Source organism: Phocoena phocoena, chromosome 13 (genome assembly GCF_963924675.1).
Source record: "Phocoena phocoena chromosome 13, mPhoPho1.1, whole genome shotgun sequence".
Lineage (NCBI taxonomy): Eukaryota > Metazoa > Chordata > Mammalia > Artiodactyla > Phocoenidae > Phocoena > Phocoena phocoena.
The window spans coordinates 65,069,550-65,085,932 of record NC_089231.1 but is presented as its reverse complement, the minus strand read 5'-3'; the positions used below and the strand labels follow the sequence as shown (position 1 = coordinate 65,085,932).

Sequence of the window (16,383 nt, the reverse complement as noted above, 5' to 3'; positions counted from 1 at the left end):
CTGTGCTCCGCAACGGGAGAGACCACAACGGTGAGAGTCCCACGTACCGCAAAAAAAAAAAAAAAAAAAAAGACACATACAAGAATGTTTACAGCACTAGCCATTATAGCTCCAAACTGAAAACCACCCCAAAGCGCCTCAACAGGGAAATGGATAAACAAATTCATTAGCTGAAATAATACTCAGAAAAACTCTAGGATTCCACCTGTGTGAAGGACAAACCAGGCAGAACTCACCTATGGGGTGAAAATTGATGGTTGACCTGAGGAGGAGGGAGAGGACAGTGTCTGATAGAGAAAATGTTAGGGGTGACCAGAGTGGTGGTTCACTGGGCATGCTCACAAGCTGTACCCTGAGCAGTGCACTCTCTTGCTTACAACTTATACTTCATTTAGCAGAGTTCCGTCAAAGAAGCAGGGCCCACACCATGGGAACTGGGCAAGGGGTCCCTGTAAGGCTACTGTCTCCCATGGGATGCTGCAGCCTGAGGTCCATGAGGCAGAGTCAGGAGGGAAGATGCATGGAAAGTGGAGGGAGGATCCAGAGCTGACTGGAGCCCACGAGGATGGGCTGAAGCCCACATCCCTTCTTGTTGTCAAGGGCGACGAAGGTTTCTTGTAGCAGCTGGACTGCTTTGTCACACACCTGACCCAGGAGAATGGACTGAGGGTGGACTGGGAGGAGGTGGAGTAGTTGCCTGGATTCCGCTGGTGCTTGATGAGCTGGGTCAGCAGGCGCGCCACAAGGAGTGTGACTTACAAAAGAGGTTGCCAATTCCCTTCCGCCCTCCCAATCCTGCACAGGAATCTCTCTTGTGGTCCTAACCCAAAACACATTGGGAAGGGAATTCTGGGAATGCCGGTCAGCCTGACGGAGGCCCCACAGTGTGTTTCACTAACTGACAAAGAGCAAAAAATCTGAAGGCTCCTTACACTGATGAGGGTGTAGGGGGCCTGGCAATCGCGCAGGTTGGTGGTGAGTGTCAGCGGGTACAACTCTAGGAGGAAAACAAATGTGTCGTTTAACCAGCCCATCGGACTTCCCCGGTGGCGCAGTGGTTAGGAATCCGCCAGCCAATGCAGGGGACACGGGATCAAGCCCTGGTCTGGGAAGATCCCACATGCCGCGGAGCAACTAGGCCCATGCGCCATAACTACTGAGCCTGTGCTCTAGAGTCCGTGAGCCACAAATGCTGAGCCCGCGTGCCTAGAGCCCATGCTCCACAACCAGAGAAGCCACCGCAATGAGAAGCCCCGGCTCGCCACAACTAGAGAAAGCCAGGGTGCAGCAACAAAGACCCAACACAGCCAAAAATAAATAATATAAATAAATTAAAAAAACAAAAACCCCAGCCCATCATCTTGTGTGAATTTCCCCTACAGGTGAACCTGAACTTACTTACCAAGCACAACAGCGTTTGAAGAAGCAAAAGACTGTCCACCACCTGGGGAATGACTAAGTAAATTCCTCTGTTTGAGTTTTAAAATTTTCTAATTGTAGTAAAATACAAATAACACAGGACTTCCCTGGTGGCTCAGTGGTTAAGAATCTGCCTGCCAATGCAGGGGACACGGGTTCGAGCCCTGGTCTGGGAAGATCCCACACGCTGTGGAGCAACTAAGCCCATGTGCCACAACTACTGAGCCTGTGCTCTACAGCCTGCGTGCCACAACTACTAAGCCCATGTGCCATAACTACTGAAGCCCATGTGCCTAGAGCCCGTGCTCCATAACAAGAGAAGCCACCGCAATGAGAGGCCCGCGCACCACAATGAAGAGTAGCTCCCGCCTGCCGCAACTACAGAAAGCCCGTGCGCAGCAATGAACACCCAATGCAGGCAAAAACATATAAATAAATAAAAAAAATAAATAACAAAAACTTTACCGTCTTAACCATTTCTAAGGGTCCAGCACAGTGGCATTAAGTACATTCACATGGTTGCACAACCACCACCACCACCCATCTCGACCTTTTCGTGTTCCCAAACTGAAACTGTCCCCATTAACTGACAGCTCCCAGGAGTTCCCTGGTGGTCTGGTAGTTAGAATTTGGTGCTTTCACTACCATGGCCCGGGTTCAATCCCTGGTCAGGGAACTTGCCAAAAACAACAGCTCCCCATTTCCCCTCCACAGACCCTGGCAACCTCTATTCTACCCTCTGTCTCTATGAATTTGCTCTAGGGACCTCATGTAAATGGAATCATGCTGTATTTGTCCTTTTGTGTCTGGCTTATTTCATTTAGCATAATGTCCTCAAGGTTCATCCATGTTGTAGCAGTGGTCAGAATATCCTTCCTTTTTATGACCCGATAATATTCCATTGTACAGATAGACCACATTTGATTATCCTGCTGATGGACACTTAAGTTGCCTCCACCTTTTGGCTATCGTGAATAACGCTGCTATGAACATTGGAAGATCCACTGAATTTTTAAAAACCTTTTGCACATAGTATTTATCTTCAACACTGATGAAAAACGTAAGGCCATCTTTTCACATCTCTGCCTGTTGGGTATAGTTCAGGGGACCAATTGCTGCAACACATAGACCCCAAAATGTACTATGGCTTACTCACAAGGGAAGTTTATTTTTTGTTCCCAAAGCAGTACTGGATGGGTGAACAGGTGGGGATGGGGAGATCCTTCCACATGCTAGGGACCTAGGTTGGCATGGCTTCCAGTCACCTGTGCAACATCGGGAGCAGGGGGAAGGGCCTGCAGGGGGTTGCCTGTGGAGGTGTTAAGGACCAGCCCTGGAACTGCCCCACCCCCTCCTGCTAGAAACCAGTCACATGACTGCACCAACTGCAAAGGGTGCTGGGGAATGTAGTCCAGTGCTTTTGGAAGGGCACCCGGCCTGCGTGGCTGCAGAGTACCTACTGGACCTCACTTCTCTAATGGCTTCTGTCCTCTGAAATTCAGCTGGAGCCAGACTCCTCCAAAAAGCACCCACCTGGCCTCCTGCTCCCACAATGCACTACACCGATCACACCCTCCTCCAGAGCAGCATGGACCATGGGGACAGGGGTCTCCCAGCAGAGGCCTGGCCTGGGGCAGGGACTCGGTCACCTGGGGCTTTGTGGGAGGAAGCAGCCTGGCAGAGGGGTCCCTACTCCCCACATTGGTCCCTTCCCCCCACATCAGCCCCTTCCCACTGTTCAGCCAACAGGAGGCCCAAGTGGGAGGCTGGAGGGGAAGTGGTGTTTCCCCTCCTCGGGAGGCTAGAGGCCTCTGTTGGTGGGGCAATTGCCTCTGTGGTGAGGGCCCCACACAACTGCATGGTTCTCTTTCTTGGGGACCTGGCCTGGCTCCTTGGCCTCCCCCACCCTTTCTCCCTCGCTGGCTCCTATTTCACTTCCCAGCTCTCTCATTACCTGCATTTCCGAGTCCCTGGATTACTGTCCTCAAAATCCCAACTAGTACAAGGGACAGGGGACTGGCCGCTGGGTTCTGGTGTCATCACTCCCTGGGGCTGTGGTTTGGGGAGACCACCTCTCTGAGGCCAGGGTGCCTACCGTTGATGTTTCTAGGGAGTCTCTGCCCAGCTCTGGGATCTTGTGCCCTCACACAGGCCCTGCAGCACCCCAGACTCCCGACGGGTCCCTGGGAAAACCCCTGCCAGGTGTTGGGGCTTCCCAGCCTGGCCGGCCCCTGGCACTGGGAAGGCCTGACGTCTGGGGCCAGGGCCACAATGGAGCCCTTCTCCTGCCAGGGCAGCTCCAGGGCCTACCTTAGAGGGACAAGAGTAGGGTAGGGGGCCTGAGGGAGGCCATGCTTTACTTTCAGGATGAAGCCTGGCAGGGGAGGCACCTCTACTGCTGCCCTCCACGTTACTCCTCAGACCTGAGTGCACTTCCCATCCTCTGAGCCTTTGCCCAGGCTGTTCCTCTACCTGGAAAGCTCTCTGACCAATCACACCTCTGAGGCCAGTCTGGGAGCGGTGATGCTGCCCCTGCCCTCCTGCTCTGACCAGGAACCTGACCCTCACCCACCGTCAAGGGCCTGCCCTGGCCTGGCTCGGCAAGGAGGCACTGGGGCTCAGGTTGGTGGGAGGCCAGCCCTGCCTTACCTCATCTGCAGAGAGGAAAGTACCTGCCCAGGGGCCAAAGGGTGGGCCCTCAGCCCCCCTGTCCTGAGCTGGAAGCCCAGAGGTTGGGGGGAGGTGGGTGGGGTCTGGAAGGACAAGAAGCACTGACCCCATCCGCCTCCACCAGAGTCTCCTCAGCACCACCCCCAGGACTCCCACCCCCCTAATCTCGTCTTAGCCCTGTTCAAATGTGCCCCACTGTGCACACTCCAAGAATCCCTGCAGACGGGATCTGCCGCTGCCCCTGCCCACCCCTCTGCCAAAGGTGAGGCTGAGGAGGTAGGGAGGTCTGGCCTCCGATCCAAGTGGTCAGTGCCAGCTGGACGACCTTGAGTAACCCATGCAATCTCTGAGACTGGGGGACGACTCGAGGTCACCCCCCCCAGATGAGGGAGATGAAGAGGTGGGTCTGCATGAACCTTGGCCGGGGTTGTGACCACAAGCCTTCTGGCCCAACTGCACTGCTCTCCCTGATGGCCTGGGTCCCTGTGTAGCCTCTGCCTCCACTGTTCTTACCCTCTGCTGCCCCCACGTGGCCACTCTTGGTGCTGCGGTGAAGGGGCTTCACTCAGCCTCCCACCCAGGGCTCCAGATCTCGTGGGCAACCCCCTGCCCCTCACTCCTCTCAGGCAGAGCTGCCTGCCCTGGCCAGGGGGCGCCAACCTCCAACCCCACACTCCCTGGTGCTTTCTCCATCTAACACCTATGATGCAAATCTGACCCCATCCTACCCTGCCCAGGCCTGCCCACAGCCCCCATTCAGCACCCTTGCTACAAACGGGGCAGTGATGGCATGAGGCCTGGGCCCTGTACTAGCTTCTGGACACTCCTGGGCAAAGGGCTCAGGGACCGGGACCAGCTGGGCATCCCATTACCAGACTGCCTCTGGGACTGTGACAGGGCAGGGTGGGGGGCCCAGGGCCAGGCTGCCAGCTTGCTTGTCCCCTACATTGGGGGAGGGTGGGCCACCCAGCACTGTCCCTTCTCTTGAGTGCCCAGCGTAGCACCCCATGGAGAACCCTTCCCCTCCCCGCCACAACGTGGTCATTGTTCTAGATCCCACTTTACAGATGGAGAGACAGAGGTTGGGGAGAGACCGGTCCCAGGCGACCTGCCAGTGGACGAAGGCCTCAGACCCAGGTTGCTCTGGGTGCTGTGGACCGCACAGGGCAACCGTGGGACTCCCTGGAACCGAGGCACAGCACGAGCACGAGGACACCAGGGAAGGGGTACCAAAGGCTTGTTTTCTCCCCCAACAGGCAGGAAGGGGTGTTTCAGGAGATGTTCCAGAGACTTAGAATTACAAGCCTGGAGCTTAGAGGGTGACTCTCCACACCCAAGTCTGGACCCACCTACAGTCTCAGGCCAGGCCCAGGGTCTGGGAATCAAGGCAGCTCGGCCCTGGGGCCCCCTGTTGGGGCACCACGATTCAGTATACTGGGAATCAGCATCATGGGCAAGGGATCTGAGGTACTGGCCTTTGAATATTAGGGCTCGGGAGACAGGCCTCAGAATTCACGGGTACGGAGTCTCGGGCCTGGGGAATTAAGAGTCAGGGGTATGTGGGGAACAGAGCCTCGGGAACTCCACAGTGACCGCTCAAGGTCCGGGTCTTTGGTGACAGAGCAGGGCACTGGGCTCTAAAAGCTCAGGTTCAGGTGTCCGTGTCCCAGGTGTATGGTGGTAGGGATTTGTGGATCCAAGTACTGGGGTGCACGTTCTTGGGAGTTTGGGAGGCTGGTCTTTGGCCCCGGGGAGGTCCTGTGTGCCCTTGGCCGCCGGCCAAGCGTGCTTCCCTCAGGGTTGCGAACCCCAGACGGCCCTGCAACAGAGGCTGGGTCTAGAGCAGGCCCGGTGGTCCCACCCGCGCCCCGGGACGCCAGGAGAGCCTAGGAGGGGCACAGAGCCTAGGAGGGGCAGACGGGGGTCTGGGAGGGCGGGGGTCTCACGTGTTGCTCTTATTGCGGCGTAGGAGCACGTAGACGAGCGCGACGAGGGCCACCACCGCCAGGCCTCCAAAGATGACGCCCAGCAGCACCGCGCTGCTCCGTCCTAGAGGGGCGGCAGGGCGTAAGGCGTGGGTGGGCGCACACGTGCAGGGCACGTAAGCGGGGCGGGCGCGTGGGCGGGGCAATGCTGGGGGCAGGCCGAGAGCTGGTGGGAGGGGCCGGTAGGTGGGCGGGGCATCCTCACCTCGCTGGCAAGTCGGGGTGGGCTGGGACCAGGTGCCATCAGTCTGGCAGGTGCTGGCCTCGGCCCCGGCCAGGCTGTAGCCGCTGTCGCAGTGGAAGTGGACAGTGGAGCCCACCAGGTACCTCATGCCCTCCTTGTGCCCGTTGGAGGGCGGAGCCAGCCAGCCACAGGACACCACTGGGGCAGGGGTGGGGCACAGACGACAGGCCTGAGCTGCTGACCACAGCCACCAGCCTGGGGGGCCGTGTCCCAGCACCCGGTGCCCGCCGCCCTCACCCACCACCGCCCTCACCGGGCTGCAGGCTCTGCGCGCGAAGCAGGTGCTGCCTGTGGACCAACAGCGTGGCGTTGCCCACGCTCAGGCTCCCGGTGGCCGCCACATCGAAGTTGCAGAAATTGTTGTCCCCACACAGTTTGGCCGCCTCACTCTCCTGGCTGGAGCTGGAGGTGGTCTCCTCGGGGAAGAGGGGCAGGAAATTGGGGTCATGCTTGGGCCGGAGCAGGAAGTTTTCCACGAGGAACTTGGAGTCGTAGGTGAGCAGGGAGGAGGCGTTCTCCACAGCCCCTAGGGAGACAGCAGCAGGCCTGGCTGGTGGGAGGGCCTGGGGGCTCCCACACACACACCTCCACTGAGCACCCCCCAGCATGGTGCCCCCTCCCCTCCAGCCTGTGGTCACTCACAGTCAGCCCCAAACTGCAACAGCTCTCGGGAACTGGCACTGGGGGGCAGGACCTGGCCGCTGCGCAGGGTGAAGTCGTCCGAGGGGTTGTCATTGAGTGTCCCAAGGAGGCCTCTTGTGTGGGTCAGGAACCTATCGGGCAGCAGGACCTCCACACTCAGGAACGGACCCTGGACGCTGACCTCCAGGCCGGCCCCTGATGACAGCATGACTGATACTCTGTCCCCAGCAGCTACTGACAGGAACATGCCTGGACATAGGGGGAGCTGGGGTCAGGGCCGCCCCTGTGGGCACCTTGCTGTGACCCCAGAGCCCCGGGATGCATGGGCCGGCACCCATGGGCTCAGGGGCAAGGGAGGGTGTCCCCAGGGCCCAGCCTGCTATGACACTCCACCACCCCGGGCGGTGGATCTGAGGTGCCCAGGCCCTAAAGGGGGCCCCCATACCAGGGCCGTGCGTGGGGGTTGCCTGTCGGCCCTCACGCCCTGACTCCACCTCCCCATCTGCGCCCTGGACACCGCCTGCTTTCTGCCAGGGCCAGAGAGAGGTGTGGAGGCCCCGGCGGGGAGGGCAGGGGAGTGGGGCACCCACCATCCCACTCACCCTTCAGGTCCATCCAGCTTTGCTCCTTGAAGCTGAGCACCTCCTGGTTCAGCAGCACCTGCAGGGCCCCGGCCCCATCCCTCAGCCGGACCTCTACCACATCTGAGTTGCCCTCCTGGACAGCCACAGCAGTCAGCCCTGTGCCTCGGTCCTGAGAGCCTGGGATGATGGGTGCAAAATGGGGTCCACTCGGCTCAGCCTCCCCCTCCCCAGGGATGACCCTGAGCCACCCAGAGCCCCAGGGCCCAGCCTCACCCTCGGGCGTCATCCTGGTCTGGGCCCGCGCCTGCAACCTCAGGTCAGTCCCAGAGGCCTCCAGCAGCACATACTCGCCGCGTCCGTTGAATGTGAAGTTGGTGCCATCGAAGGTGACAAAGTGTGGGTCCCCGAAAGCGGAAGCTGTGGAGAGCGGAGGGTCAGGCAGGTTGCCTTGGCCCCGCCCTGCCTGGGGCCTCGCCCTGGCCAGCACCTGCCCAGGCAGCACCCACCCAGGCGCGGGGGCTGGTAGCTGTGGCAGTCACTGGAGGGCCGCCTCTGCATGTAGTGGGAGCACTCGGGCGCCCAGAGGCAGCAATAGTAGAAGCTGATGACATCGTAGATCCAGTGGGAGAGGCCCGGCACGCGGGGCGGCACGCGGTATGGGGGTGCGCCCCAGTCGTGGCCACGGTCTGGGGTGCTGCCACTGGTGGAGTCAGCTGTCAGGAGCTGTGTGCCCGCCGCCGTGTAGCAGCACTGCTGGCCTGAGCCATATAGGGGGCTGGGGGCACAGACAGGTCAGGGCCGCCTTGGCATCCTGCCCCCAGCCCCCACCCCGCACCCTGCCCACCGTCTCCGTGCTCACCTGGCTTGCACGGAGCGAACGCAGTGCACAGCCCCTGGGTGATAGGTGCACACGCTGCCATGCTCGATGTCACAGCCGTAGTCTGCCTGCAGAGCGGCTGGTTGCTGTCCCCTGCACTGGCTTTGCACTCTGTCATCCCCTCCCTGGGAGCCAACCCCTCTGGGGCCCTGGGCCCTCAGACCCCAGCCTTACCTCCCAAGTCTCTACCTGCCTCCCCCTGCACTGCCTTGTACGGCACAGCCGTGTGCCTAGTTGGGGCAGCTGGCCCCGCCTGTCCCCTCGCTCCCTAATGGGCCCTGACTGGGGTGGGGGCTCACTTGGAAGCGGCCAGAGTCAGCCCGGGCCTGGGCCAGGGTGCAGGGGCAGTCGGGCACCTCCTCCAGGAAGTTGGGCAGCTGGTCCTCCAGCTCCTCCCAGGCCAGGCACTGAGCTCGGGCCCAGGCCACAGGGTCTGCCCGGAAGTCATCGCCCAGGTGCCAGGCTAGCGCGTGCTCATTGCTCCAGAGTGCGTGCACGTCCCTGTGGGGACACATGCACACTAGGGACCACCCTTCCTGCCCTCGGCCCTGGCTCCCCATCCAGCGTGGGGGCAGCAGGCAGACAGGCCCCAGCCCATCTGCTGCAGGGCGGCCCTTACTTCTCCCCTGCGTGGTGTTTGCTGTTGACAATGCGAAGGGCACCCACTTTCCACCTCTGGTAGTCTTGAGGTGCAGGTTTTGGTGTGAAGGTGAAGGAGCCGGAGTTGGTGATGCTTGTGGCCAAGGAGTACAGGTATGACCACGCTGCCGTCCACTCCTGGGAGTACGGCTTCCCTGGGGGAGAGAAGGCCTTGTCAGCCCCTGGGCCTGTCCGAGTCCGAGGAACCCTGGGGCATGGGGTGGGGGGGGTGGGGTGCCGGTCTTTGGTGCTCAGAGCAGCCTGGTAGATGGACAGAAGGGTAGACAGATGACCACCATAGGAAGCCCTGCCCTGTTTGGGGAGGGAGCCAGGCCCAGGGCCGGCCAGCCATCCAGGGGCTCAGAGAGGATGGGGCAGAGCAAGCCTTTCCTGTTTCCAGGATAAGCCTTGTATCCAGGAGCGGAGAATGGCCACACCTCCTCCTAGAGCTGGTACCCAAACAGCCAGGGATCCCCAGCTTCCCTGTGCTGCTCCAGCCAGTTCCCCTTTCTTGCCTGCACTCTTCCCACTGGAAATCCCCACCTGGATTCCCCCCACCTGGAATCCCCTTTCTCCCATCTCTGCAAGCCCCAAACTCCTGACCCCACCAGGCCCCACAGAGGCAGCCTAGGGTTACTCTGCTGGCCTCACCTGTCTCCTCGTAGCCCCATAGCTCTACGGTGATGGAGTTCGTGGGCAGAGCCAAGGTGTTCCAGGTCAGGGTGAGGTTACCCTGGGCGCTGGCGGTGCCATAGTACTGCCAGCGGGTCTCGTTCACCAGCTGGCTCTTTTCGGACTCTGACACTTTGCTGGGGTGCACTGGGCAGGCGGCAGGGGGCGGGGGTGAGGGTTGAGTGAAGGCCCAGGGCCCAGGGGGTCCAGGGGAGGAGGCCCGCGGCTCTTAGAGCTGTGGGGACCTCCCAAGGACAAAGCACAGCAGTCCCTCGGGAGCGATGCTCTCCCCCTGGCGGCAGGAAAGGGCAGGAACTGGGAGAGGCAGGGCCCTGCCCCCACCCATGCCCAGGCCTCTGTCCTCCACCTGGCTGCTGCCCTCCCCTGGCTGGCCGAGCCACACTCCCTCTGGGCTGGAACTCCTGCATGGGTGCCAGCGGTGGGGAAAGGAGCTTGGGGAGCCTGCACCCAGGGAGTCGGGCGGGCCTCCAGAGGGACTGGTTCACCCAGAGCAGGTGTGCCAGGTGTGCATAGATTAGCGCCAGGGAAAGTCCCTGTGAGGAGCCTGGGCCCGGGAGGGTGCGGCCTGGTGCCTCCAGTCTGGACCAGCATGTTGGGTCTCACCAGCCAGCCAGGTGCCTGAGCGTGGGAAGGAGCGGCCATTGTCCATGGAGAGCGTGAAGGGGATGCGGCCGGTCTCATAGAGCAAGGGTGACACACAGTGCACTCGTCCCGAGGAGTCCACGAAGCCGCGGGTCTGGATGCTCTCCTTAAAGCTGTGAGTGTGGAGGAGGCAGGAGAGGCTGGGCCAGCGTGGGCTGACCTCTCTGAGGCTCCCAGCCTCCTCCCTGGACAGCCGTCCCAGTCCTCTGTCCCGGGGGCCCCACCCAACCAGCCAGTGGGTCTGAGCCCCAGCGTGCACAGAGCCCTCGGGCCTCCCACCTGCAGATCACGCTGTCAGTGGGGTTGGACCAGTTGAGATGCTGTATCACAAAGTCCTTGCCACCCATGATGGAGCCCGAGTAGGGCAAGATCTCCAGGCAGAAGTCCCGAATGTCCGAGCAGCAGCTGGCCAGGCCGAAGCAGGTCGGGTGGCAGGAGCACGGCCCATCCTGGACTCCACAACGGTGGGAGCAGCTCCCCTGGGCACCTGGAGGAGAGGGCCCTGAGTGCCCAGCCTGGCCACCCCATGTACAGGGCCCACATCTCTTTCCCCCTCGAGCCTGTTAGAAGCATCCCCAGGAGAAAGTTGGCCAGGAATTGCACTGACCACCACGTGGACCCAGTGGAAACCCATAGGGCCCATGGGGTGGGGTAACTCTTAGTCCAGTTGGCCTGAATGACTGGCTAGAATGAGGGAAGATTTGGGGAAATGTGTCCAGACATAAAACTTTTTGGGAGGAGCCCCTGGGCAGACTGGCTACCAAGTCCGGTACCTGACGGCGTCCTCAGATGGCTACACGTGCCTGACCCCTTGACGTGGGCCGGGGACCTGTCTCCACTCCTAAAGCATCAATGGACTGGCAGCCTGGAGAAGAACCACGCTGGCTTGCCCGATCTGGGGTCTGGGATATGGCTCCCAAGAGTCCCATTGGAGGCCCACTAGGGGCTGGCGCCCAGGCTGAGTTTGCCGCATCTCACTCCGCTGGGCAGTGCAGGCTCACCGGTTACGGCCCCACCCTCGGGGGAGAAGGCCAGGGGTTCTCCCCTTTGTTTAGGGGAGAGGAGGGACAGTTCCAGCAGAGGACCCAGCCAGGCCAGGAGAGGGGACAGGGTGGTTTGGTGGGGGGCTGTGGGCACCCATCGCCCTGGAGCTGGCCTGGCTGCGTAGATTGGAGGGTGGAGACAGGGGTGGGGTGCAGGCCCACGTACCATCCGGCCCTTCCCTGCCATTCCCCAAAGGGGCTGGTCAAGGGCCAGGCTTGGGCCTGAGCCACCACTGCGGGCCCTACTTCACCCAGCACAGGGCCTGGCACTCAACAAATATGTATTGACCAAGACTGTGATAGCTTGAGGGGGTGGGGAAGGAGGCCCAGTGATGACTATAAGTGAGATAAGTGGAAGGAGGGTGTTGGTGCTTCCCTGAGATGGGAGATAGGCCGGGGAGGGGGCTGGGGAGCTGGCAAATACCAGCTCAGCCCAGCCCAGCCCGGGGGCCAGGGTCCCGGCTCTGGAGTGCGTGGCCTTCCCCTAGACTTTCTCGGGTTCAGCCCACCCTGAGAAGGACCCAGAATCCTGCCTCTGGCCAGGAGAGGCTGGGGGCTCCTCCATGTACAAACACACCCTCCATCGGCGCTTGAGGTGCAGGCCAAGGGCTCTCCTGAGCTCACCACACCCTGGCCACCTCCCTCCCAGCCCGCCACTGTCTTCTGGCTCCCAGCCAGCTTAGGGTAGGCATGGCCCAGACACCCCCATCCCTACCAGCAGCCCCTTGACCCTAGGCTCCCCAGAATTTCTTCTTAGCTCCCCTAGTATGGTCACAGATGGCCCGACGGATGGACAGAGGCTGAGCCCAGGGAAGTTCTGCCCTGGGTCTGACTACAGCGGGCAGATGGACAGACAGACGGGGGACAAAAGGGCAGCGTGGGGGCATACCTGCTGCAGGCCAGGGGCCTGGGTCGGGGGCTGTCACCAGCAGCAGCAGGGCCCAGGGCAGGAGAGACAGCTTCATGGTGTCTGCCTGTGTCTGCAGCCAGCGCAGCAGTGGCTGGGAGGTGGTGGCGGCTCACTCCCCACGGCCTGGCCCCGCCCCACACTGCCGCCCCGCCCCACCCGGGTCCCCTCTCAAAGTCCACAGGTGTCCTATGCGCTAGCAGGGCCCTACTTGCCCAGTTAGCACATTCCTGGCCCTTGGCCCGCGACTCAGGGAGGGGGCCCACGTCCTGAAGCCGGATGTCCGGAAGCTGCAGCTCAGACCCTGGATCCCACCCCCGAGCCTGCTCTGGGGAGCCAGGCCAGGCTCCTGAAGGGGATGGGATGCTGCAGTGGGGATGAGGCAGGGTTGTCCTTGCAATCCCAGGATTCCAGCCCCTGGGGTCCCAGGCCACAAGCCTGGCACCTCAGCTTCCCTGCAGGGAGCAGGGGGTCCCAGTTCCTCCCCACAGCCGGGTGGGGTAAGGGAGCAAGTGACTTCCGGCTGGTGCCTGCTGCAGGCCAGCTGTGTGGGCGCTGGGGGAGGGCTCCCTCTCAGGAAGGGTGGGAGCTGTCAGACACAGCTCCGTGGGGATCCCTTTTGGAGGGAGGAGGAGAAGGGGAAAGGAGGAGGGGAAGGGGAAAGGAGGAGGGGAAGGGGAAAGGAGGAGGGGAAGGGAGAGTTGGGGAGGAGGAGGAGGCAGGAGGTGAAGGGGGAGAGGGGGAGGGGAAGGGAGAGAGGGGGAGGGGAAGGAGGAGGGAGGGGCCTAGCCTCAGGCAAATTAACCCTGGGGGTGGGGTGGGAGTTGAGGCCAGGACCCTGGTCTCCCCTTGGCCTGGCTCTCTAGGCCCCTGGGTCAGTCTGAGGGCTCCAGACATGCTTCTGCCTTGGGCTGGGGACCAGGAAAGGAGCCGCCCGGCCCCACCTGCCCCTACCCTTTCACTCTCGATATTTACATAATCTCTTCTTTGTATACCTTCCTCCTATTGGTGCGGGTGAGGAGATTGAGGCCCAGACAGGGAGGGGGCGGTTAGGTCACCGGGAGAGGCATCTTCTGGGAGCCTCCAAGGTTAGGGTATGGGGGGAACCCAGGCCTAGGACTCACTTGGGCTCTGCCACCTGGGCCTGGGGTCTGGACAGGCAGACAGTGGCGGTTCCTCAAGACGTCTGAAGGAGACAGGGTCCTGGACCCCTCAGGGAACTGAAGGTAGCGGGGCACAGGCTTTGGCCACATGACCGGCCTTGGCCGCGGAGGTCGGCCAGCCTTGTTCCCTGGTCACCGCTGCCTCGCAGCTGCTCCAGAGAGCTGGGCTGCCACAGGTGTCGGAAGCCAGCCGCGGGAGTCGGAACCAGAAGTCCCAAGTGGATTACTGGGTGTTCAGAGCACTTCTGTGGGCAGGTGCCCTGGGTGTGGGCACTGAGGTCCCCAGCCAGCCTGGGGGCCGGTGCTGGGACTCGCCCGGGCCCAGAGCACAGCTTAGGGAAGGAAGCTCCTGGGGAGGGACCGAGGTGTCCTGCGCCCCAGCCAGGAAGGGCCCTGGGAGATGGCTAGGCCGTTCCCAGGAAGGGGGTCTGTGGACCGGGGGAAGGAAGGTGGCCACCTCCTCTCCCCAGCCTGAGCCAGAGGCCAGGCTCAGGGGCTCAGCTGAGTAACTGCCGGTTCCCTCAGGCCCTGCAGCCTTGAGAAGGGCCTGAGTCAGCGCCAGTTCAGCCCCCTGGGTTCACACATGGCTCTGCCAGGCCTGGGCTGGGGACCCTGCAGTGTCCAGCCTCTGGGGCCTTTCTTCCCAGGCAGTGGGGGGTGGGGGCACAGCACAGCAAGAAGGGTCTCTGTCCCCTCCCCGGACAGAACGCCTTTCAGAGAAGGCCCCCAGAGCAGGACCGGCCCCCAGCTGTGGGGCTGGCGGCTGGGCCCCCACAGCACAGAGGCGCTTGACACTGTGAAGGGCGGATGCTCCCACAGAACAGACGGGCTTGGAGCCAGGATGGTGGGGCCAACATCACTCTGCTGGGGCCCCACGCTTGTATCTCGCACTGAGCCCCCCGACTCATGTGGCTGGTCCTGTCGGAAGGCGAGTATGGTGGGAGGTCAGCGCCACCCCCTGCCTCAGGCCCCTCCCCAGGGTGCCCATCACATTGGGGTGCAAGCCACCTCCTCAGCACGGCTGGGACCCTCCTGACCCTGACTCTGGAGGGACGTGCCCTCACCCCTGTGCTCCTTCCAGGCCCGGCTGCTGTCTCTCCCGGGAGCGTCTGCCTCGTGTGGCTCCTGCCTGCTCCCCGGGTGCCTGTGGGTCAGGCCCTGACCTGGCCTCGGGGAGGAAGGCCCAGAAAGCCTGGACAGGGATCGCCACCCCAGGAGACAAAGAGGCCAAGACGACGGTTCCATCTTTATTAGAAAAGCAACCAAAAAAGGACCCTCCGCTGCCGTGACCCAGACAGAGCCCGTGGAGGGTGGACGAAGCCGCCTGGCTGGGCCGGTCACGTTTACAAAGAAAATCACTTCATAAAAAAGGAGGCGGGCCCTGCTGGGCTCCTGTGGCCTGTGGCCCTGTGGTGGGGACACCCCACTGGGCGGGGCATGGTGGGGTGGTGGAGGTGGTGGTGCGTGGGGAGTGGCCCTCAGATGTCCATGTAGTCATCGTCCTCATCTGTCTCGCTCTCCAGCGAGGACTCCTGGCTCGATGTCTCCAGGACCTCCAGGGCCGGCTGGCACAGGCTCTCCTTCCTCACGTTGGCAGCCGACTGGGCAGACAGGATGGCTGACTGCACAGACCGGGTGAGGCAGTGGTCAGTGGCAGCCTGGCACCACCACCCCACCCCCAGCCCTGTGTCCCACCCAGGACCTGCAGTCACCTTCAGCTTCTGTTTGGTCTCCTCTGAGATGCTGCCTTTGGGCGAGAGCAGGGTCGGGGTGGGCGGCGTGACGGTGATCTCAGGGGGGAACTTGGTGGTGGCCGAGGGGATGACCAGCTTTGGCATGTTGGGCAGGAGGCGTGATTTGGCCCGGCTGGGCTCAGCCTTGCCCGGGTGGCCCTCGGGTGGCTGGGCACTTCCACCACTGGGCACCTTGGAGCTGGCAACTGTGGGGTGGACCCAGTGGACTGAGCCGGGCTCTCGGCCTCCGGGGCCTGCCTGCCCCTCCCTTGCTTGGGGCTCATCCCCCGCAAACCCTGCACCACAGAGGCACCAAGACGCCTCCTCTGGCAGCGTCAGACCGCCCTACCCTCTCTCTTTAGGCCTGTGCTGGTTGCCAGGCTCCCAGGCCTCCTCCTGTCTCTCTGCCTCCCCGAGGGCCTGGCTCTGTCTCTGGGCTGTGGGGCACCCCCAAAAGCACAGTGTTCACTGGGTGCCCAGGGCTGGGACACGGGCAAGCCCTGCACCTCCCAGGCATGCATGTGAGCTCTCAGACCATCCTAGTGAGGCAGGAGATAGACGAGCCCCCAGGGCGGACAGCTGGAGTTCGCTCCCTGTGGACAGATACTCCAAGATGAAAATAGCAGGACAATTGAGAAAGGAGGCTGGGCCCTGCCCAGATGAGGAATACAGGCCACATATTCCTCATTCTCAAGTCCAAGAGACCTTCCAGACTAGAAAGCTCCTTGGAGGTCAAAAGGGGAGTGATGCTCACTACCCATATAGGTCTCTTCCCTAGAATCCATCTTGGCTAAGAGAGGCACGCACACAGGGGAGGATCCTGAGATATACCAAATACGGACTTGGAACCAGGCAAATCAAAATGATTGGCCAAAGGAAACCCGGAAGAAATGCCCCATGTAAGTGGTTCAAACTAGCAGGAGGGCGCCACTCTCTCTGAGCCCACCTGTGTGTCTATCCACATGTACTGTACACTTTTTCCTCCTAATAAACACTTCACTTGTTTCACTACTTTCCGCCTTTATGGGAATTCTGTTCTGCAAAGCCGAAGAGCCGGGGCCTTGTCACTAACCACTGGTCTAGTGGCTAGGGTTCAGCATGCTCACTGGCCGGCAACCAAAACCCTGCTTCGAGCGGCTGCA

At 61.6% G+C, this 16,383-nt stretch overlaps 2 protein-coding genes across 2 annotated transcripts in view; both read right to left on the bottom strand.

The window, feature by feature from the left end:
- Positions 1–5,883: 5,883 nt before the first annotated feature.
- On the bottom strand, positions 5,884–12,403 carry SUSD2 (sushi domain containing 2). Its single transcript, XM_065890452.1, has 15 exons — positions 12,328–12,403; positions 10,675–10,882; positions 10,357–10,508; positions 9,712–9,879; positions 9,041–9,215; positions 8,721–8,922; positions 8,404–8,489; positions 8,051–8,319; positions 7,818–7,961; positions 7,563–7,721; positions 6,961–7,209; positions 6,572–6,844; positions 6,280–6,456; positions 6,036–6,138; positions 5,884–5,908 (listed from the first exon to the last, which is right to left on the bottom strand). The coding sequence occupies exons 1-15, from the start codon at positions 12,401–12,403 to the stop codon at positions 5,884–5,886; spliced, it is 2,466 nt and encodes an 821-aa protein (XP_065746524.1).
- A 2,583-nt stretch (positions 12,404–14,986) lies between these two features.
- The window catches only part of CABIN1 (calcineurin binding protein 1), a 94,063-nt gene continuing 92,666 nt past the window's right edge, over positions 14,987–16,383 (bottom strand). Inside the window, exons 37-38 of the mRNA XM_065889499.1 lie at positions 15,221–15,447; positions 14,987–15,130 (exon numbers count right to left, since the gene is read on the bottom strand). Coding sequence (XP_065745571.1) covers positions 14,987–15,130; positions 15,221–15,447 — 371 coding nt within the window. The remainder of the gene's footprint in view (positions 15,131–15,220; positions 15,448–16,383) is intronic.